Source organism: Melanostigma gelatinosum (genome assembly GCF_949748355.1).
Source record: "Melanostigma gelatinosum genome assembly, chromosome: 16".
NCBI lineage: Eukaryota > Metazoa > Chordata > Actinopteri > Perciformes > Zoarcidae > Melanostigma > Melanostigma gelatinosum.
The window spans coordinates 18,888,860-18,912,398 of record NC_136649.1 but is presented as its reverse complement, the minus strand read 5'-3'; the positions used below and the strand labels follow the sequence as shown (position 1 = coordinate 18,912,398).

Sequence of the window (23,539 nt, the reverse complement as noted above, 5' to 3'; positions counted from 1 at the left end):
CTGTATTGAGTGTGTTTCTCATGGTTTTAGAGAAAGTTCCCTCTTGTGACCAGGAGCGACAGAGTGCACTGGACGAGGCTCGGCAGAATCCTCGCGAGGCCATTTTCATTCCCGACTGCGGGCTCGGAGGCCTTTACAAACCGGTCCAGTGCCACCAGTCCACAGGCTACTGCTGGTGTGTTCTGGTGGACACGGGACGGCCCATTCCTGGAACCTCCACCAGGTAATATCCTTCATGATAAAAATCTCTTAACTTTAACTTAAATCAAGCAAGACTGAATACTTTCAATTAAAGTGTGGTTACTACATACAATAGACAGTATTTTGCTTTAAGGAGTCTCTCATTTTAAGTCTTTGAATTTTATTTTAACTACGACTAAGAGTCTACAACTATGGCAGCTCTATGAGGCTTTGCTGAAGTGCGTTTCTCAAAGCTAAATGCTAACATCAGAATGCTAACAATGCTCAATAGGTTGTGACCATCTTCATTTTGTGTGTTAGCATGCTAACATCATCTAATTAGCACTAAACAGATTACAGCTAAGGTAGATGGGAATTCTATTTTATTTTTTATTCCTGATGATTGTGCCACATGAAAAGTTAAGGGATCATCAAAGTTATTAGAATGAACCCTGAGGGGAACATGGATTTCGTGACTAATTTAATGGCAATCCACTTAAGAAACATTACACTCAAAACAACAATTGTGAATCTCTTGTTGGTACCAGATTAAAGTAAATTATTTCCCAAAGTCAGTAGGGTTCATCCACTGGGAACCATGAAAATCTCGTGCCAGTTCATTTCACAGGTATTGAGATATTTAAAATGGAAGAAAGTTTGACCTTCCGGTGGAGCTAGTGGAAAGATCAGGGAACAGCCAAAGTAACTAGGATTCATCCTCTTGGCATCATGGATACCTGTACCAAACTTCATAGCAATCCATAGAATAGTTGTTGATATATTTCAGTCTTGAAGCTTAGCTTCGCTAACGGCTAAAATGTATTTTCAATTGTTGTGACCTTACATTTAAGGAATTTTATGTCAGTTTTTGATGTAAGTTGCTGCTGCAAGTTTACTTGGCAAAATAATAAGCTCCAATCCCTGATGGGAAAATCCTTCAGTCGTTTGTTTTCAGTGCAGTTGCTGCTGTTTATATTGCTTTCAATGAAATGGCGGGGGCACAGTGACGTTTTTACAAGAGCTGTACGTCACAGGGATCGAGAAGAGGCAATGGTGAATAAATGATGCCCATTGCTCATGTTTTGGTTACTTACTATATTTTGAATACAGGACAATGCAGGTTTACTTCCAAATCAATAAATAAGTGTATTTATTATTGACAGCCCCCAAAAAACTCAAATATATCACCTACACAGACCAAATTCTCATCCACATTTGAGAGATATTGAATGACACCCTTGAGGCGATTATTTCTTCACATAAGAATTTTTTTTTTTTTTTGGTCTAGACCTCATGTCACTCTTCTGAATTTCTTTCCTCTGGACAGCAATGTGCATACTCATGCATCAGACATCCCTTCTTGGATCAGTGGCTCTGCAGACTGAAAAAAGAGACGACAACTTGCTTTTACTTTGAAAAAAAAAGAGAAAGGCAAATGAGACACACATGCTCAATTTTCCATCCTACATGTCCGCAAGGACCACTGATACAACGGCCAGGAGAAAACGAGTCATGCCACGCATAATGCCGAGCAGTTTGTTATGGCGCTGAAACAACTTTTTGTGCATGTCAAATCAAAATTTAGAGAAGCTAATCCCTGTCAATAATTCTTTGCAGATCAACAGTGAGAGCATGTTTTCATAATGAGGATGGACAAAGATATTTCTCCGTCATCAACAATGTCTCCTGGTTTTAAGCTTTAAAGGAAAATCTTTTGTTGCGTTTTTTGATCACAGGGAAAAAAAGTTTTTCAAAATCTTTTTTTCCCTGTGATCAAATTTGACATCATGGACGAGCCTCTGTTTTGCTTTTGCTGTTCACACATTGCTAAGAAAGGTTTATTCTGTCTCATGCAGCCATGTCCTCTCTGTGTAACAGGTACCAGACGCCAGAGTGTGACGACGCTGCGCGATCTCGCATCTCAGACGCTGAAGATCCCTTCCAAGGCAGAGAGCTGACAGGTTTTCTTTTTTTTCACTTTTTCACTGCAGTTCAATACATTTTGGGGCTTTGGGGACTGCAGAAATACTCTTGGATTCATTTTATTGTCTTATTTTTTAACAAATGAGGAAGCTTTAATATTCAATAGCAGTCCTTGTTATGATAATAACGAGACCTAGAGAAAAACAATCCAGTTCATTACTGATGTTTGCTAAGCCTAATGGCTCTTTTTACTGTTGCTATGCAGATTAACCTAAATTCTTAGTAGGTTTTTGGCAAAAGCAGCTTCTCATTTCTAGCTAACCCTGCTGGGCTTACATACGCTTGGACCAGAAACACAAAAGGTTCAATTTATGCTTTATCGTCCACATTTTCAAACTGTATGTTTCACATTTACCCCCCCCCAACAATAGACTTTTTTTAAGATGTGGATTTGGAGACGTGTTTGGAAAACCAAAAGCTATCTCGGATAACGATGTTGGCTGAAGTTGCTGGAGTGTAAACCTTTTCCAAATCCAATTAAGAGCGGGACAGAGCTGCCAACATTACCCTGAAACACTGATAGCATCAACATACAGCGGATGTGCTAGTTTTGAATGGCGGGGGAGGGGCACTTGGCTGTACAAGCTTATGTAGTATGAAATCTGGAATTAACACGACGGTGACTATTTTAGGTAGTGGGTTAGTTAGCTAGACATGTTAACTTTTGCAGCTGATGTTAGGTTCACACTGGTTAATCTACTTCATAACACTTTTTTTCCCCGTATTTTCTATTTTGGAAACGCTTTTTAAAAAGTGTATATACGGTACGTCCATCTCTTTTAGTACAGCTTCAGCATGCGGAGGAATCCAACGCTTGACCTGCTGTGTTTAGTTAAAAGATCAAGTGATAGGATCGTAGCTCAGAGACTTTGAAAAAATGTTTCACCTTCACACAAACTGACCAGATTGAGGGTTTGGATTAAGAATGGTCTAACGCACGCTTTGTGCTGTTGGATTCCCTGGCAGCAAAGATCAGAGACCAGAGGTCGAAACCTCGGCTCATACTCCTCTGCCCTCGTTACTGCCCACTTACTTTAGCCGCCCCTGTGTTTCCCCATTCTTTAAGGTTGCATTGTAACTCCATCTGCTGAGTTTACAGAGTCGAGCATGACTCCCGACTGTGCAGCAGATGTGCGACATGTTTTATGGAAGATGCGAGTGTTGCGGGGTGTGCTGGTGCGGCGTGGGGGGGGGGGGGGGGGGCTGGGAGACCACAGGGTGCTGAGTGGAGATATGTTTTATGTACTGGAGAGGGATGCTCTGAACCGCCACAACAAAGCAACGACACTTCATGGTCGTCACACGAAGGCAAGAAGAGAGGAAAACGTCTATTAACAGCGTGCAGCTACAGGTTCAATCCCACCTCTGTCAGGAGGGCAGAGAAGAGCTCCTCCCCCGGGACCAAAGGCTCGGATCTGATAACGTCTAGTTCAATCAGTTCAGGAACTGTTTTTTTGTTGAATGTCATCCAGTCCATCAACAAATAACTTAGTCAGATGTGACACACATCCACATTTGCAGACACCCAATGCAGAAGCAAATGTCGTGATCCCAACCCGACAAATGTTTGCTGTGTTTAGTTGATGATTGATTAATGTGCTAAAACAGCACACACGTACTTAATCATTTCAGGCGTTTCTCTACATTTGCTTTTGTTCTTGTGAAATGAATAGTTGTAACTCTTACAGGCGTTAAAGATAATTCAGAATAATCTCTGTACTTGAACCACCCACGTGTTATGAACATAATGCAACCTGTGAAGATGTGCAACAGTTAAACTTTGCTTTCTTTTAATGGTTTAAAAAACAAAACTAATTTGATGACCATGTCGGAGTTTAATGTGTTTGAAGATCAAATCCACGAGGCTCAGAGCCTGTCGGACGCTGCCAGACGTCCCGCACCACACTGTGCCCTCGACACCTTGCCACATAGGCGGCATACAACGTAACGGTTTGCGCTTCATAACACCCCAATTTAACACTTGGATTAAGGCACAGCAAGGCAGTGCTGCTCAGAGCTTGTCATGTCCTGGAAATGCTAATTGGATTCACCTGGTGGCAGCAGACCACCTCCCACAGAACCCCCTGAGCCGGCACAAAGGGAACAAAAAGACATGAACCGAGCAGAGAACAAGGAGGCCACGGACGCTCGGAGGGAGGGGAGGAGGGGATCGACTGGGAAAGCTTGAGCGAAAGACGGAGAGACTGGGGGAAAAAAAAGAATGAGAAGATTAGTTTACTATGCAGCTGCGTTTGAGGTTTCCCTTTAAGAGACACAATTAGGAGGGAAACATTTGCACTGGTTTAGCGTGCTATTAAAGGCATACATCTGGGCAATTAACAAAGGTTTTCAGAATTGTGTCATAAAAGTTAACAGGTCTGCACTGCTCAACACAACTCTCATCACCGCACACTTCTGTTCCGCCTCTTGACATGTGCCTCAGCTCTGTCATTAAGCTGTGGACAAGGTTTGCGTGCTTTATTTGACCGTGTAACGGTTTCTGTTGCTCTGGTTCACTGGTGTCGAGGCTTTAGTGGCACTTCAGCCTCACTGTGCCGTAACGACTCAAATTACTTGGAAGGTAAATTTGGTGTATTCTTGTCTTTGATTTGTGCCAGGCTGCCCAGAGGGGAAGAAAGTGGAATTCATTACAAGCTTGTTAGACGCCCTCACCACAGACATGGTGCAAGCCATAAATTCACCAGCCCCCTCCGGTGGTGGGAGGTAAGTAATGTCACACAGCGTTGAAGACCTGAGAGTATTGTGCCTGATCAGGATACCTCATGGCTGATCCTTCATGGAAAACTTCCCCCTCTTCTGGGTTTTCTCAAATCATCCCTTCCCTCTGGTTTTCTGAATTGAACACTTATATTTTATCTCTGACATGCAGGGTTTGTGCTCACTTTCCGTCAACGCTAGAACTTTACACACCAATGGGCCTGGAGGGCATTTGGGATTAATGCTGGTGTAATCTATAACGTGAAATACGTAATGCAATGTCCTCCTTGATGTATAACATACGCTGTCAGTTTCTGACATAAAACATGACCGCCTGAGGTATCCAGATTAACATTTTTATTGCACAAAAGACGTGATTTCATTACAAATCAACCAAATGGACCAATCATTTTAAAGTGAAGTGATGTCATACATGATTAAGAACTGCTTATCATTTTATATGCAAATTCAAAATTCTAATTTGTGTTAGTCTTTTGTATTTCCAGTTCATTTTTGTGGATATGTTGCTGTATTTGTGTGTCATTGCTGGGAATATTATTGCCTGTAAACCAAATTTTATTTTGAAACATGAATGTTTTCACTCCCATCTGTGCCTCTAATCCTAACCAGGTTTGTCGAGCCTGATCCCAGTCACACTTTAGAGGAGCGGGTGGTGCACTGGTACTTCGCCCAGCTGGACAACAACGGCAGCCATGACATCAACAAGAAGGAACTCAAGCCGTTTAAGAGGTACCTGAAGAAGAAAGCCAAACCCAAGAAATGCGCCCGCAAGTTCACCGACTACTGTGACCTGAATAAGGACAGAGCCATTTCCCTGCAGGAGCTGAAAGGCTGCCTGGGCGTCAGCAAGGAGGGTAAGAGGAAACGGACCCGAAGGTTGAGAGTCTGTTGGCGGAGGAGGGTCATGACCGCGGTATGAACCTCAGGCCAGCTGGGTCAAATCTGCATCGAGTCTGGTCTCCTTCAACGACGTATGGCCTTTGGCATGCCGTTTCATGGCTACTTCAATAAAAATAAAACTAACTCTCTTATAGACATGTCAAATTGAGGATTTATGACAAAAGAAGAGGTAGCTGGTTGTGTTGCCATTTTCTGTTCGTTTTTTTATTTCCCAAGTTACAAGCGTAAACTACAATAAACAACCATTTCCATTTGTTTCCATAATACATTTTTTACAAATGATTTCATCATGTCACAGTTTTAAAAAGAGTAAAGGATGAAGTAACTGCAGTGCATGTGACAAACAGATGTGGTGGCAGTCTGAATAAGGTGTAGTGCTCCACTTCATGACGCATATTTAAACCAGACTAACGCATTAGTGGATCCAGACGCAGTCTCATCACTACTATGACTCATCATCATGAGTGTAATAGAGGTCATTAAGTAAGCTGCTCCCAGTGAGAAGCTGCTTCTACAATCCAAATGAAAACGTATGAATGAATGTTAAAGTACAGTTACGAGATGCTCGGAGGTTGTGAAACACATTTAACACACAAATTACAATGTTTTCAATTTAAAAAAGGAAAACATACTTACAATGACAAATATGTTTCGCAGGTAGGTTTCGCTGATGCATATGAAAAATAATGAACAATATTCTGCTTTATTTAAAGTGTACTATAATTATTTCATCTCATGGCATATTAAAAGTTCCAGTAAGAACAAGACATCCACCAAGTTCAAAATGTGTTTTGTTTTGTTCTGTTTTGCAGGTAGCTCAACAACAAGTGGCAACCAAGGGCCAAGGCAAGGGACAAAATTGTTCAGTAAGTCAAACTAATACGCTTTCACTAACTGCCTCTGGCTTTGAGTGCTGTGCACTGTCGTAGGCTTATTGTGTAATCCACTAACAATCACACTGCTGACGTACATCAGTCTGGAGTAGATACAGCTGGTTGACACAGCAGCGTTTGATTTACATGCAAAGCTTTTGTGAGTAAATTAAGTTTGAGGTGTATGTTCGTTTTGTTGTGTGTGGATGTGCAGTAATGTGTGTGTGTGTGTGTGTGTGTGTGTGTGTGTGTGTGTGTGTGTGTCCATTGTTAAGATTGTGTATTGTCATCTGTATTTTGTGGTTCAATAAGAGTCAGATTTTGCCTCAATTGAGTCATCTCAAGATAGAAATCATTGAGTACCGGTAATTATTGGTCCCGGTAATGCTGTTGACTCTAGCCGGTTCAGCACCACATAGCACTGAGGTCATGTGTTTACCCTGGCGCTGCCCCGCCTCACCCGGAGAACAGTGGCTCTGAGCGGGCATAACGTCAGGCCTCTCGGACCCTCTGAGCACAGCCAGCCAGGATAAACAGCCCCGCGGCTGGAGCAGCAGAGACGGAGGCTCGGCCGCTTGTTTTCCCCGTGGTCAACAAATCTCTCACCTTCACGCTTAAGAGCTGGAGGCAAATAGCCTGACAGTTTTATACAGCTCCTCATGCAGCCACTCAGGCACTCTGAGCTGGTGATGATTGTGGAGAGACTGAGGTATGTTCAGAGAGGAGACAGAGTCTGTAAGAACATATGGCAGCATTCTGCCTTGACTAAGATAGATGGCCATTGTGTTCAGGTATGCCTAGCTGATCCTAAATGGCCTGGATCGCTTTAGGTCGAGTGGCCTTTGCCAAACATTAAATCTCATCATGCTTTGGGTCGTCACTGGAGTGTTGTTGGACATATTTACTGTTTGCAGGACGTGCTTTTTGGTGGAGGATTGTGAGCATGTGGGGCAGAGTGGAGCACATCTGTGTGAGGCTCCTCGCGCTCCACACGTTGAGAACGGCAAAAGAAAACATCTGAATACCTTGTGTGAGCTTGGAAGTGCTGCAGAGGGTGGCATCCATCCTCTGGAGGGACTGGAATCCTCATTATAGAGGAGATATGGAACAGAAGCACAGGGCAGCAGGTCTGGCAGCTCACACGGCCCAAGCATTGCGTCTCCTTCACTGTAATGAAGAAAACACAACAAGGTTTCACTGTTAAACTTGAGTTCACGATGTTCTTTTCAAAAAGCTTAATTCCATTTAGAAAGACATAAACATGCTTTTTGAGTAAGAGCAAACGCATGCGGGTGTGCATGTACTAATGCTTGCACGCACAAGGACACACCAAACATGGGCATACACCATTAGAAGATAAAAGAAATCTCGTCCCTTTCACTCGTAGTATATCTGGCCAATTTAGTTCCGCACCCCATTCACCAAAGTTGGCTCGCTGTATGTTCGGAAGAAGTGTGAGAATACAGGATATCCACCTTCTTCATGAGAAACAAGTCCTGATCCAGCTTCGATTATCGGGTTTCGAGAGAGGTATCCAACCTGAGTTTTGTCGGACCGCAAGAAGAGAGTTCGCAAAATTAGAAAAGAAAAATGTAGAATTTGCTTCTCGAAAATTTAAATCAAAACCAATTTTTCAGTTGTTTTGACGTCATTAAGCACTGATGACTAAGAACATGAGGAATATTGCCACCTGGCCACAGAAAGCTTTTAGGGGCTGATTTCACCTGACAAAGGACATTTTAAACTTCCTGCTTTGTTCAGTCGGTGAAGCTTGCATGGACATAAACGGTCAGGAGTGCAGATGGTGTTATTGTTAAGCTCCTCTCTTCCTTTCCTCCCCTGCTCTCTCGTCTCGTCCTCTCCCGTCCGTCATTAGGCGGGAATGAAAGGAGGGCATTATGAGGCAGGCCTGGCACCGAGGCTGCGGGACCATTAGAGAGCCCAGAGCCCCGTCCTCTCAGAGCCAACAGCACTTGCGCCACACACCACTTGTGTTTTAACTACTGTGACATCAGCCCGACACACTGAAGGTAACCGAGAGGACTGTGACAGTTTGATGAGCAGTGCTTTGCTCACCAGTTTGGAACCATAACCCTGAGCCGACAGTATACTCAGGCCTGCAGTGAATCCTTAGCCAAGTCGTTGTCCCCCGGTTTGCCACCATGTACAGGTGTACCATGATTCCCAGCTCGTGAGCCAAGTGTCTTTATTAGCTGGTCCCAGGTGAGGCGATTCACTGCTAGACGGGATCTGCTTTCAGCTCTTTATCACAAGTGGGGCCGAGGTTTCCAGGGAGAGGACGGGTGAGCTTTGTGTCGTTAATGGCACAGACAGTGTCCTCTGACCGGGAGGAGAGAGGAGGGAGAGGACCATTCGCTGCAGCATGACTTCACTGGAGAGAGGCATCAGGAAATAGTGCGGAGCTGCATAGTTTTAGAGTTGGAACATGTCACTGACGCTGCCAAGGTAAAGGGCTGATGACACTGAATGTACAAAAAATACTTCAGTTGTTGTTTTTGAGTTGCACGGTGTTTTATTTAAATGTTACTTTTAAAAGCCATTTACACCACAGAGGCCAAACCGCAGTCAAATAACAGCTGTTCTGAATCTTAGAGCTGAACTATCTTAACATTCAAGTATCGTTCCAGGATTTCTTTGTATCCCGTTTTCACCTAAATGAATGTTGCCAGACCTAAAGATGTGTCAACGTCAGCTGGTCATTCCTATCAAATGATGTATGATATGATGATATTCAAAGTTTCTGAAAGATAGTATTCTCTTTACATAGTGTTTGCCATAACTGCTTTAGTGGTGGCTGGTCGTGTAAGCCACACCCCTTCTTGTGCATTGAGGTTTCTGTCTGTGTTTAAAATAAAGGAAGAAAATATTTTATGAACTGGGTGAATACAAGTTGATTTATTGTTGTGTTTTTGTAACAGAAACCGACATTTAGTCCCATAAAAATGTCACAGCTAAGACTGCAACAGTCATCTGGATCCCACTCGTCATGGTAGAAATAGGTGGCCGTAACATTTAATTCATACACTTAAAGTAGAGGTGAGAGCACTGCAGGACTCGCATGGAAGATTATCTGTGATTGATGGAGCGCTGCAGGGATTGTGATGCTTTTGAATCTGAACAGAATATTTGAATGTGGAGCGAATGCATCGTCTGAGACCTGAAGCTGGACTAACATTACCAGCACTGACAGAGAGTGCACCTGCAACACACACACACACACACACCTGCAAACATAACACAGACAGATAGATGAGCTCTCACAGGGCTCTGGAGGACCTCTGCTCCCCTCTGACATCCATCTGTAAGCAATCTAAGCTCTTTACCCATCTCCTCCTCCCCCCCCTCCCACTCATCTGATTGATGAGAGAGCAGTCCATCCCTTGTGCAGAGCACTGACTGTCCCAAGCAGTTTCAGCAGGAATGCAACACAACACACACACAACTTCAGAGAATGTTCAGTTACAGCTCGGTTGTCACATAACGTCAGCACATGTGACGGTACGTTTGAGTGTCGTTGGGGCACAGCAGTCAAACTTCAGTTAGTAACCACTGACTTTGTCCTGTAAAAAAGAAAAGAAGATGGCAAAGAAAAAAGCGTACATGCTGCTGATGGAAATAAAAATAAAACCGATGCTGGGGAGATGTGAAGGAAAGGCGCTGGGTTTAAGAGGAAGTCAAACATCAGCGTTCCACATGGTCGCTTAGAGACACACCATGCATCAGTTCAGTGGTGATGTTTTTTTTAATCAAACTATATGAGATGTTACATATGTTATTTAAATTGTGTGTGTTAGTGTGTGTAAGTGTGTGTAAGTGAGCTTCTGCCTGTGGAGTGGAGAGGTCATTGTCTTGTCACGCAGCAGTGCATCTGGATGCCGGATGCTAAAACAGACGAGTGAATACATTTCTTCCCCCCTCTTTCTTGTCTGTCTGTCTTTCTGTTCCCAGTAGGTCGTCTGGTGTGAGAAGAGAAGGATCCAGAAGCTGAGACGAGCGCAGAGGGCACAGAGGGAAGGCATCTGTACGCTTGCTGACAGGAAAGAGAAAGATGGAGCAGAAAAATTAAGAAGTTCCTGAGTTTCAAAAAAAACAAACAAAAAAAAAAAAGAAAAGAAAAGTGAACAGAGAAAAGTGAAAAGAAAACAAAGCGGCGCCAAAATATTTGCACTTTCTCCTCCCTATGTTTGACATTTTATCCGTTTGTACGTGTTTTTTCTTCTTCTTTTGAATTGACTGCAACGGTCTCGGTAAGAATGAGAATATATGTGTAAAAAGATCACCACTGGAAGATGTGTTCCCCTTGTGTTTCAGTCTGCTGTTGTGATTCATTCTGTCCTCGCGGAACAGGCACTAACACACATTTTGTGGCCACTAAATTAAACTTACACTTCCCCTGTTAGCCCACAGGCCAGTGGTAAGTCACTAAAGAGGCGCTTACAGTCAAATTCAGCCCAAATTTTAATGCGGCTGGTTTTACTACCCTACATGGTTCACAATTCATTACTCAGTTTGTACACAGTCAAACAGCTAAAGACTACTTCCAGTGTGTTATTGGTGACGTTGGGTTCATAGGGTTCTACTGGCCACCTTTACAAATTGCAATAACATCAACAAATCTCTGATAAAGGTGGGGATTTTATTTTTCCAAAACAGATTACAGTGCAGAGACGTTTAAACATTGTCCCGGGGAAAAAGAGGTGGCACAGATGACTAAACCCAACCAGTAAACGGAGTAAAATGTTTAGACGGCTCAGTATCCCGTTAATATCAGCTCGTTTCACCCGCCACACTCACGTTTATTCCAGTTATTGTAAACAAGATGTGGCATTGACAAATGCCAGTTCCTAAAATAAACATTTGAGTCTCCACAGTAATTTCGGAGTTCATTTTGTGTATGTAAACACACGTATTGCCTGTCCTCCAACAGTTGATGTCAGTCCTGCTCTGTGAAACACTTACCACCACACATACTTGGAGCTTTGCCACCTAACGCAAGACAACGCAGCAAGTCTTTTTAAATACCCACAAGGGTATGAGATGAAGAAGAAAAACACCAGAGAAAAGACCAATACGAACAGGTTTTGAAATGAAAATAAAATTTCTTCCTCACATTTGGGATCAATTGAGTTGCAAAATTGGAGAATCCTGAATTTGCTATGGCGGTCTGAATGCATGTGCATTTGTTGTGGAGTTGTGTATTTCTTATATTCACAAGAGTCACTGCAGTGGCTCATGAACATGAGACAGAAAAGGCTCCCATTGTAAATATGTACAATAACCTTTGTTTGTTTGTTTGATTTACTAAATTTCACCATGGGGTTTATTGGTGTTCACTTATTCATTCTGCCATATATATATATATATATATACATACTTCTCTCTGTGTCATCATCATGTCAAACAATAGGCTATTACAGTAGCTAATTCACGTTGAAACGCTTGGACCAGACTGTATGCCATAAGCTCTGAGCACTGTTTATTGTATCTGTGGTGGGGTTATTTGACTCTTTCAGCTCGTGTTTTACGACTCCCGTCATCACTAAACGCCGTCAAGAATGTATACAAGTATCTATCTGGTGCTTAATCCACTACAATCACAAGTCCAGTCGCGTCTAATTTGAAGTGGGCAGTTGTGCCAAGAATGAGAAAAGAAACGTCTCAGACGGCTGTGCAGCCTCTCCTGCTGAGTGGCTGCTCCGGTCCAGGTTTGAACACTGGCCCTGTGTGTCTGCTGAAGTGCTTCCAGACGCCGCAGAGCAGCAGATCACATGAGAGATCTAAAAACCAACCGAACAGGCTGGTAATCACTGCTAATCACGATGGGGGACGTATAGCGAGGGAGGCCTGCAGACGACTGTCAGTCTGACGGGGAGAAGCCAAGATTGTCTCGTCGCTCGCCGGCAACTTTTCCACTGCAAAGCCCCAACAGGCTTGTCGGGACCATCTCGATGTGTTTTGACAATATTGCTTATTCATAGCTGAAGAAACTAGATCTGTTGGGAAACAGAACGCTGAGACGTGTTGTCTTTGGGTGAAATTGGTACATGATGTGGCTTGAGGTGCAGATCTTTGGCGAAGCAATTGAAAACAAAAATACTTGTTACACGGGCCTTATTTCTTGAGTTAGAGCACAATAGTCTCACATGAGACGAAACAATAGACGGGACCAAACAGAAAAAGATGTTTTTTGGAGGGGAACCCACACTGATAGAGTTTACGAAGAGCATCTTGGCACACAGCAGTGGCTGACACCTGGGTTCTACCACTTTTCTGGGTAGTTTGTGTTTTTCCCCACCTGAACTGAGACATAAATTTAAAGCGGCCATAATGAGAAAAAGGCCTGCAGATGCCCTATTCAGGACAGCTTAAACCCAAACATACCAGTTAATTCTTACTTAAAGCGGCTATAGTCGATATTTATCAAATGATAATATGAAGACAAATGTGAAAGGTGTCCCCTCAACTTTATGGAGCTTCTTAGTGAGTGTCAGCTCACCGTTTGGTTCATTCTTACCGCTCTCAAAACACCATTTTTGGACACAGCAGGCAGCTGTTCTGAGCAAAACAAAAAGCTCTAAAAACCCCCACTGTGCACTCGCACCAAACATCAGACAAAGTTATCAACGAGCTGGTTAACATGGTGGAGCGTTAAGCAGATAAAGAGACAGATATTTCCCTCTGGAGTTGGTAGAGACCAAACAGAGCTAAAATATAAAGAATGTCAACTCATATCATCACCCTTTCACCCGGCGAATGTGTCAGTGTTGTGATATCCTACAGAGCTAAACTTCGGGAAAAATATGATAGAAGAATCACTTATCTTTTGCAGGAGCGTATGAACGTGTATATATTATATTATGTAACTGTTTTGACTCAAGTTGAAGTAGTCGTAGAAGCCTGTTGATTATGAAATAAGAGCAACGTTCAGAAGGATTTTTCTTGTCCAGAATTTCAATGTTCCCTTTCTCTTTACCATCATCGTTGCACTACATTAGGTACAATCATGCCAGAAAAACAACAACAAAAGTAACGATAACATAGAACTGATCCAGATACAGCTTTATACCACATCTACTCAAACTATGCTCAGTTTACACTCAGTGTTGTGCAGCAGAAAGGCATTGAGAGCTGGAGCACAGGACAGGATCTCTGTGGGGGGGAGAAGGAGTTCAACACTGCCCCCTAACGGTGGAGATGGTTCACTGCAGACTGCAACTCCACATATTGAACCCTGTTAGCCAGGTATGCACACACACAGGTCTATTACACATTATCAGCCAAATTCAATTAAATAAACTGACAATACTTGGTTTTAAAGACAGGTCATGTCCTGCAACTTTCTAACTTTAATGGGGACTTATATGCCACTATTTGTTTAAAAGTTGGCAGGTGATATTGTAAAAATAGCTTACGGTGGACTCTCTTGTTGCTTCATAACTTTGTTGACTGATAAAACTTGACTACAAAGATGCACTCTGTTTGGCCTCGTGATTTGTGTGCGGCATGAGATTCTTTGATTTAGGGATGAGACTTCAAAGGTACGGATGTTGTCGGTGCATGATGGGAGGCGGAGGGCTTCGGGGTGAGGTCGCTGGTGATGGTTTGGAATCGGGGGGGGGGGGGGGGGGGGGGTTGTATCACAGATGAAATTGGAGCCAAGAGGCAGCTGCAGTACATCTGTCTTGTACTGACACATGTGGCATTTGACTTCCAGTGTGAAGTTCAAAAGAGTTTCGTAATGACGCAGCTGCTTGGGGATGTATGTGTGTTTTAGAGAGTGTGTGTTTCCTCCTTTGTTGATGGGGTGGAGGGGGGGGTTGCTAAAGGGGTTTCATAGGTGAAGACTGGAATTTGGGGTTTTAGAAGGGATGTGTGGGCAGCACAGGTGCTGCATGATGTTGTCTCCACTAAACATATACTAATCCAGCATGTCTAGATAGAGGGTCCAGTCTCTTTTCACTCAAGATCTTAATTAACAAAATGGAGAAATATAGGACATCTGTCCCCGTAGTAGTCTGTTAGAGCCCATAACCACATGTTTTAGTTGTGAGAAGTCACTTTTATTTTCTCTGTTGTGTGCATTGAAACACTTAAAAACAGATCAAACACCATTACAGGTAATTATAGAGGGCAATTAGTCTGTGTGATAGCCTAACTTTAGCGGTGGGGGGGTGACGGTGCACGCCGCTCACCATTTGTCCCTGATGCCCTGTTCCTGCAGCAGCACCTGCCCAGCAGGGTCAACGGGGTTGCCTGCAGGAGGCCAGGAGGCCAGGGGTCATGTTCCAGACAGGCGTATCCACACGCTGATTGAGAACTCAGCTGCAGGAACAAAGCTTGCAGGTGGACGACGCATTTTGCCCCCCAATGCGAATTATTCTTTCCTCTTTTTCTTTTTTTGTGCTCTGCTGTGCTGCAGGTTTGTGTTAAATACATTCCTGTGACATCGGGGTGGTTTTGTGGTTCGATTTCCGTCACAAATAAAGATCGAAAGTCAACAGCGTGCAAGCACGTTCAGTTCTAAATCCCAATTAGCTTTCAGTTAAATTCATTTTCTTGGATTTGATTTAAAAGCACAATGTGTTCTGTTCTCTGAGGTCTGAAAGTAAATCACAAAACGTTACACAAAGTACAGAACAGGAGATATCTAATATTTGAAATCGGTGACATTTATCAGCAGTGTGGAAAGTTGCTTTCCATAATTTACAGCGTTAATAAGAAATAAAGTTTTAAAATGTGAAACCAGCCCTGTTTTATAGCGTTTAATGGGAGGACTTCTGTTTTCCGTCTTCAACACAGCTCAAGTGTTTCACATACGAGTCAGTGCAGCACAGGTTTTTCTGTGGATTGGAATTATCTGCTTTTCATCACCTCCGGGGCCCTCAGGGCCACACTTTATATCTGTTTGGACATATTTTACTTCGGTTTTACGATAAAAGATAATTTTTATGCACAAATGATGTGGTTTGTGGGAAGAACGTGGGAATGTTTCCTCCCCCAGCTTTGTGATTACCGTAGGTTCATCCCTCTTCGTCATGCTTTTATTTACTTGGCTCGTGCAACTCGGCAGCGAAAAGCAGTTCCTGCCGATTTGGATTTATTCAAGAGGCAGGTATGTGTGCATCCATCATAATTTCATTTTCATTTCACTTGTAACCTGTATTTTACTCGTGGAAATGCCTCATGTGCACACATGCAGCCTTTACATGATGTGCTTTGCACATACCAGCATGCAAACAGAAAACAGCCACGCTAACAGTCATTGGATAAGACTTAGATTAAACCTCAATGATCCATGTGAGGAAATGAACGAAGAAACACCGGACGATGCAATTCATCAGCTGAAACTAAAGCAGGACAACCGTAAAACTGAGGTCATAAGATTTTCACGCAAGTACGATTTTAAGTTCTCCATTACATCATAGGTGGGAAACACAAGGATCATCACACATTACCCACATACAATATATGGATACGCCATTAAAATATAGCAAGCACGTAAAACACCCACAAGCACATGGACAAATCTGAACGCAAACACATGCAAGCGCCAATATAAATACAGATAATCCCCCTGACTATAATGAACATGAATTATAAGATTATCTAAAAACTACATCAGGCCTAGATGGCTTTAGCCCTCAAAGCTCCATCACGTCCTCTTGTGTGAGCTATTTGATCCGGATGAGTCCGGTTCAGGGATTAATCTCTAATACGTGCATGTTGCTGCGCTCACAGCTCCAGGATGGACTGACGGATGGAAACTGATACCTCCAGAGCTTCAGACTCACAGAGAGCAGGGAGCTTTTTCGAGCCAATAGCAGACTTGTTGTCGCAGGAGGAGGACTTTTACTTCTTCCTGGTACTGTCTGTTAAATCTTTCAGGCTCTAAATTGTCACAGCGTTGTGTGATGGGTGTTGCCCGTTAAGAGACTATCCTTGAAAGCAGCACACAGTGTCTCTGCCTCAGTCAGCTAATCTTGACCCACAACGTGCAATCACGTATGCTGCTGTTGACATTTATCTCAGTTGTTACCATTTAAAATCCCTAAAAAACGAGTCATATTCATTGTATTATAAAGCAAGCAGGCTTTTCCAATTCAATTCAGGAGTGAAACTGGGTGAAGATGTATTTGCTTTATTTTCTTCCTCAGAATGAAATTATTTTTTCTGTAATACTTCCTACCAGTTACAAGAACAAAGATGTATGTGTTGAACAGATTCCGTCATAACAACTATGCCCATGAACAGATTATCCATCGTGATTTACTCACATCAATGGTGTTTAAATATGTTTGTGTGAAGAGCACTAATGTAAAAACAAAGTTGGTTATTTAACCGAATTCAACAACAGCTTTTCTATGTTTACATGATCGTAAACTGTGACATGATATTCATCGTCTTTGAGTGAAAACATAGCTTTTCACATGTCATTGTCCGTTGTAAGGTTTCCTGCTCTTGTATGGGTTTAGAACATCTTATTAGGGCTTCCATCCATCCTTTATCCGCTTATCGGTAGACTATCGCAGGGCTGACACTGACTGACAGACATCCATTCATGCTCACATTCACACCAACGGGGAATTTAGAATCATCAAGTGTCATGTCTTGTCTCTGCCAGCCACTACACCACCATGCTGATAAAATAATCTCAGCTTTTATTTGGAGAAATAAAGAAATGGTTCAATCTTAAAACCATTTTTTCTTAGTTCCTAGAAAGACACATGGAGATGTGATTCATCGGACACTCGTGAGTTTTCCATTTCACTGAACATCATCGGGACAAAGTCACCCACAACACACACAGCTAAAGCACGTGGCTGTGTGATTGCCAAAATGACAACTCAGTGCTCCAACAAGGAAACAATTAGCATTTTGGTGCTGACCCGGGAACAGTTGCGCTTATTCCACCAGAGTTAATTTGAGGGTATGGGTGCAGAAGGTAAGCTGATCCTCAGTCAGTTAAAGCTCAGGACGTCGATCAGCTGGTCCATGAGAACCAGAGGAGGCCCGCGGCTGCCTTTCTGTCAGGCCTGCCCCACATTCACCAGCTGGGTGCGACTTCATCACTGGTGCACGTGTGTGTGTGTGTGTGTGTGTGTGTGTGTGTGTGGATGTGTGTGTGCAGTTTTTAGTAGTGGTGTGTTCACTTTACACAGTCATATCTGAAACTCCGGAATAAAGACGGGATCAACATACGACACCCAGGATCAGTGGTGAGTTTATATAGATGTTAATATATATATATGTGTTGATATAGACTCGCACACAACATGCAACATAGTCAATAAACTGCCTACAAAGGTGTAACTATGTATTCATGTCAGATTTAGCTAAAGCTGGATAGTGGTAATTATTCAATTAAATAATTTAATCACTTTTTTCATTTTATTTTTGAATTCAATATGTGAATTGCTAATGTCAGAGTCTGAAAGTTACATGAACATCATTTTCCTATGATTTAATTTCAGGCAGTATTTCTAGACATCCTGTCCTGTCTTCAGGTCCAGGACATCTCTGTTAGGATTTAATGCTAATGGGAGATCATCATAGGTACGTAGTTTGACTAAAAAATGATTTGTCTAGAAGTAAAATTATTCTATAAAACATTGAATGTAATGTATGTGATTTAGACTAATTTTCATTTTATCACATATAAAATCCCATGTCAGCACATAATTTGTGTTTCTCACAGCAGAGAGAGTCAGACGACGATACATGTACCCACATCTTGAGGGAGTGAAACCCCGTCTCACCTGAACAAATGGCACCGCAGGAGGTTTGTTTCTTTCAACCCTCTAATCTACAAATGAACAGACAGAAGGAGCACTGACACACACTTGTGGTCATTGCAATTCTGTACATCTTGCCAGTGTGTGAAAATACTGTGGTTGCTATCCTTGACCTTCACAAATAAGCCAGACAGCTGCTTTTATTTGTGGAACCATGTGGGGCCACTGAGCTCAGATCACACTTGTTTAAATATGTACAGCACACGTCTGTGTGTTGAGAGTAACAGTTTTGAGGTGCAAATAAAAAAACTCAACGCATTTTAATGTTCTATGAAAACCAGTTTCTGTTTAAGATAAGTTAAAAAGGTAAAGAAATAAAAGTCCCTAACTTCATTGTTGCAGAGCCATCTGACCGCCACCCTCCTGACCTCCGTCCTGGCAGCGGTGCTCGGCTCCCTGCAGATCGGCTACCACACGGGCAACGTCAACGCTCCAGCCAAGGTGAGCAGGAACACACGGGAGCTGGGGAGCTGGGGGGGGGGGGGGGGGGACACGAGGACGTGATGCTGACACCAATCATTAGGTTTTAACAGTCCCCCGACACGAAAAAACATCTTCATATTTTCCACTACTGTCACGTGTTTTAGCTTTAGAATTCTGCTTTGTAAATATACCGCTGATCAAGATCCATTGAGAAAAGAATATAGAAGAATATCTTTCTCAACAAAGACATGGAAAATACCTTCATTTGATATAATATCTTAAAAAATACACCGTCAGGATGTCCAAGCAAAGAAATAGTCTTACAACAACAACCAAGCTCAGAACTGCAACAAAACAACCATAATATAGACCGTGGACAACCACGCCCAACAGTATCATGCAATGGCAGATCCTGGAAAACCGTCTGACCGTCAAACAAATATCTCACAGCCTCAATAAAACACTAAATAAACCGAACAAGCGCCGAAACTCTGGCTCAGCTCCAGGTCTGGCAGGGTTTCGCTAGTTCACAGGTAGACTGGACTACATGTTTGCAAGTGATTGGACATTTAAATTCCTCGCAACACTTAACCCGCAAAATATTTTGTCTGGAATAGTAACAATACTGACAGTAAAGGGGACTTAAATTGTTGTGTTGTTTGATCGGTCCAGTCCATCCCAAGGAACTATTACGGTTTTAAATAAGTTGTACCCAGTTTAATGCTGAACAATCAAACCCACAGTTTGAATTTCTACCGAGTTCCCTGATCGTCTTTTGCCGTTTGCTCACTGTTTAGATCATTGAAGAGTTTTTCAACCACACCTGGCGAGTCAGGCACAACCAGACGATGCCAGATCACAGCCTGACTCTCCTGTGGTCGCTCTCCGTCAGCATTAAAGACTTCGGAGCCCTGCTGGGCTCGCTGGGAGTCAAATACCTCGCAGATTCTTACGGGAGGTAACAATAAAGGCCAGGGAAAAAACATTTTTCTCACAACTTCCATCGTGTCCATTTTAACGTCTCTCGTCTTCCAGACGAAACTCCATCCTCATAGTGAACTGCCTCTCGGTTGTGGGAGCGTGTCTGATGTCGGCCTCCAAAGCCAGCCAGTCGTTTGAGGTTCTCATCCTGGGACGGTTGGTGTTCGGCCTCTTCTGCGGCCTGGTGATGACTCTTAATCCGCTCTACATCCAGGAGGTGTCCCCCACAAACCTGAGAGGGGCCTTCGCTACACTCAACCAGGTGTCCTTCGCCTCGGGCATCCTGCTGGGAATGGTGAGGAAAGCCCTGGAAATCTTCAGTTTTGACTGGAAAAGTTAGATGAGATTGATGTTTACTTTCTTTATGCCTGCTGTTACGACCCCTCCTTTCCACTAGGGGCCAACCAGGATAAGATAGATAAAGTCCAAGGTTGGATTGTAGGAATTCTGTTACTTATTTTGTCCTAAATCTCTGACTCTGTTGCCCAAGTTACCTCCCATTTTATTTTCCTATCACACTAGTGTTTAGTCGTGCATCCTTAGGGCCGACATTTAATGTTGACGCTGATACCAATCGATTAGTTTCAGTTCCTGATCTCGAGTCAAGATCCATCCAGAGAAAAATATCCAACAATGTCTCTTTCAACGAAGAAATGTTTAGAACTTCAACAGTAAAACATTATCATAGAGATATTGGGCAAGAAAGATGCATCCATGACCGAGGTTCCTGTATCCGTCTGCTGCAGGTGGCTGGTCTGGAGACAGTGCTGGGTACGGAGCATAACTGGGCCTTGATGCTGTCCCTGTCTGTCATTCCGGCTCTGGCGCAGTACCTGGTCCTGCCTTTCTGTCCCGAGAGCCCTCGCTACCTGCTCATCAACCGGGGAGAGGAGATCCAAGCAGAGGCTGGTGGGTCCCACTTTTAGGTATTTTATTGTCGTCATTAAGCTGGAGTTACATCACAGAGACACATCCAACAGGGTAACAGTCCTGCAGTCACCGATTAGAGAGAGAGAGAGACGAGCTGAAGACCTTTTCTCATCAGCTTTTAGATTCAGGGCTGACCTGCTTTTAAAGCACTCTAGTCTCTCAACTCTGTGGATGCGTCACAAAAAAAAAAGAGAAATGTGCTTTTAACCCTGCAGCCCTGCTGAGGCTGAGAGGACGCGCAGACAAGGTGTTCGCTGAGCTGGAAGAGATGAAGGAGGAGGCCGCCCACACTCCGTCCGGAGTCACCATCCACGAGTTCTTCAAGAAGCGCCGATACAAGCAGCCCATCATCATCGTCCTCGTCATCAACCTGGGCAGCCAGCTGTCCGGATTCAACGCGGTCAGTCTTTTGAAATTCATCTGTGAAATGTTTTCTGGCAAAACATCATGAATTTGAAGGAACACTGCCTTTTAGAGTAGTTGATCATTTTGTATGGCTTACTCGTCGTCTTATGAATATTTCACTTGCAGCGTTGTAGTATTTCGTCAATGCATTATTCAGGGCTCAGCTCTTCTCTCTTGACTCTCAGATTCTGGGGCAGTGGGTCAGGACAATACCCCCGTCCCTAAAAACACACAGAGACGTCCCAGTAACCCAGTAATCTAAAAGCAGCGCCTGCTCTTTTCTTCCAGATCATTAATTATTCCACCAGAATGTTCCAGGCCAAGTTTGATCAGGCCAAATACCTGACGCTGGGCGTGGGGGCCGTCAACGTCACCTTCACTTTGGTGGCAGTGAGTACAAACTGTAGTGGGAACCTTTGATATTTTAACTCACTATTCCATTAACAGCATGATTCAACACATCGTCATGTCGACTGCTCAATACAAACCCAACAGTCAACACTTAGAATACGAGTGGTGTCATATTTTGTAGATTTTGCCACAAATTGCACCACTGAGATGTTCGTTTTTCTTTTTCAAGTTCTTCCTGATGGAAAGGGCAGGAAGGAGGAGATTGCTCCTGACTGGTTTCATCTCCATAGCAGTGTGTAACTTACTCATGACCACAGTGGACTCTGTCCAGGTAAGTTCTTCTTAGTGGGATTGTGCACAAAACGTATCTACTCCGATACTGGATTTGAACAAGATATCTTGTGTTTGACAAATCTGGATTCCACTAAAACAAACTACATTTTGAAAAGTATTTTAAACTTAAGTCTCCAGTGAACAAAACACAATCCTACATTTACATAATAGGCTAACCCTAATAACATACCCATTTTCGCGCACACAAATAAACCCTCAAACTAACAATGTCTCGACTGTACATCGACCCTTTCAACAACAAACGTGTCCATCCACCGTGCAGCACCTGGTCCCAGAGCTGCGGAGCCTGCAGGTCCTGCTGGTTTTCGGCCTGATTTCGGCCTACGAGCTGGGTCCCGGCCCCATCTCGTGGTTCATCGCTGCCGAGCTGTTCGACCAGCCCGGCAGACCCATCGCCATGGCCTTCACCAGCATGCTCAACTGGGGCGGGAAGTTTGTTCTGGCACTCCTCTTCCCTCCATTACTGGTGGGTGTGTATACTGTAGGCCTGCACGCTGTACCACCGAGATAAACTTTAGAGGTGGATGTCTTTGCTTGCTTCTGTAAGTTCCCTTACACCTTAGAGACATGACCGTTAAATACAAGCTATAAATCGGTTCAATCATACTGTAAAACAGACATAAATCAGAATCTTAAATATGTATAAATCTATCGCTAAGTCCGTCAACATCAGGTTGAAATAAGTACTGGCAATTAAATGAACAGTTAACAAGGGAAACATCTGTTGGTTATAGTGCTGCAGAGATGGCAGCCAACCTGAAACTGAGACCAAGGAACAAAACAATCTTTGTTTTTCTACCTTCTTGTGTAAATCAGTTTACTCTTCTGTGCGTGAGTGCGTTTGCTTGGTGGAATCATCTTAAGACACCACGCTTGGTAAAATACAGATCAAGTACCCAGGTGAAGATAACCCCCGTCTGTCTCTCCCACACACAGAAAGTGTGCGGTGCGTACGTCTACCTCCTCTTCATGACGGTGGCTCTGCTCGCCTTCACCTTCACCTGGACCCGCCTCCCGGAGACAAAAGGACGCACATTCGACGACATCGCAGAGGAGTTCAGAGGAGCGGAGGGCATCCCTTTGCACAACAAGACTGGGTTCAACACGTTCCCCTGAGCGACCTTTCAACCCTGACTGAAGCTGCTCATAGTCACTGTTAAAAAACTTCAGTTCACCAAAAAATGTTTTACCAAATATTAGCAGTACATAACCAAATAGTTTCGGTTTTATTTGCTTAAGTTTTGAACGGAAAAAGACACCAACACATGGTTCTTAAAAAATAAGTAAATAATGTCTCTTATTATTCTCAAGTCTCCCTGTGAGCGGTTTCCGTTCAGAAGAATCTACTTAAGGCAAAAATAATTTGAGAGTTATCCTGAGTAACACGATTGTTTCTGGAAAGACATCTGGAAAAACCAAAAGAGCACCAAAAATAAAATCCTGTTCAATAATCCGGGTGAACTGACACTTAAAGCTTCCTGTTGTTCATGACAAAGGACTGTTTCACTTGGAGTGCACCGCTGCGTCAAAGTGCAGACTGTGTGCGTCTAGAAGAAGCTCACTTATTTGGTTTTCCAACAAACAATTGTTCTGATGACAGTATGAGAA

General features: G+C 43.3%; 2 protein-coding genes across 5 annotated transcripts in view; both read left to right on the top strand.

The window, feature by feature from the left end:
* Positions 1-12,001, top strand: part of smoc1 (SPARC related modular calcium binding 1) — a gene marked incomplete at its 5' end in the record, with an annotated part of 38,059 nt that extends 26,058 nt beyond the window's left edge. For all 4 annotated transcript variants that reach the window (XM_079286661.1, XM_079286660.1, XM_079286659.1 and 1 more), the window contains 6 exons: positions 31-223; positions 2,059-2,141; positions 4,782-4,887; positions 5,512-5,756; positions 6,615-6,668; positions 10,644-12,001. In XM_079286661.1, coding sequence (XP_079142787.1) covers positions 31-223; positions 2,059-2,141; positions 4,782-4,887; positions 5,512-5,756; positions 6,615-6,668; positions 10,644-10,660 — 698 coding nt within the window. In that variant the 3' untranslated portion in view covers positions 10,661-12,001. The remainder of the gene's footprint in view (positions 1-30; positions 224-2,058; positions 2,142-4,781; positions 4,888-5,511; positions 5,757-6,614; positions 6,669-10,643) is intronic.
* Positions 12,002-18,371: 6,370 nt separating this feature from the next.
* On the top strand, positions 18,372-23,047 carry slc2a1c (solute carrier family 2 member 1c; the record flags this gene model as incomplete). The annotated part of the gene is made up of 10 exons (XM_079286446.1): positions 18,372-18,474; positions 18,830-18,928; positions 19,708-19,868; positions 19,946-20,186; positions 20,638-20,800; positions 21,037-21,221; positions 21,515-21,616; positions 21,807-21,908; positions 22,194-22,397; positions 22,868-23,047. Exons 1-10 carry the CDS (start codon positions 18,460-18,462, stop codon positions 23,045-23,047), a joined length of 1,452 nt encoding a protein of 483 aa, XP_079142572.1. The 5' UTR covers positions 18,372-18,459.
* Between the last annotated feature and the right edge of the window lie 492 nt (positions 23,048-23,539).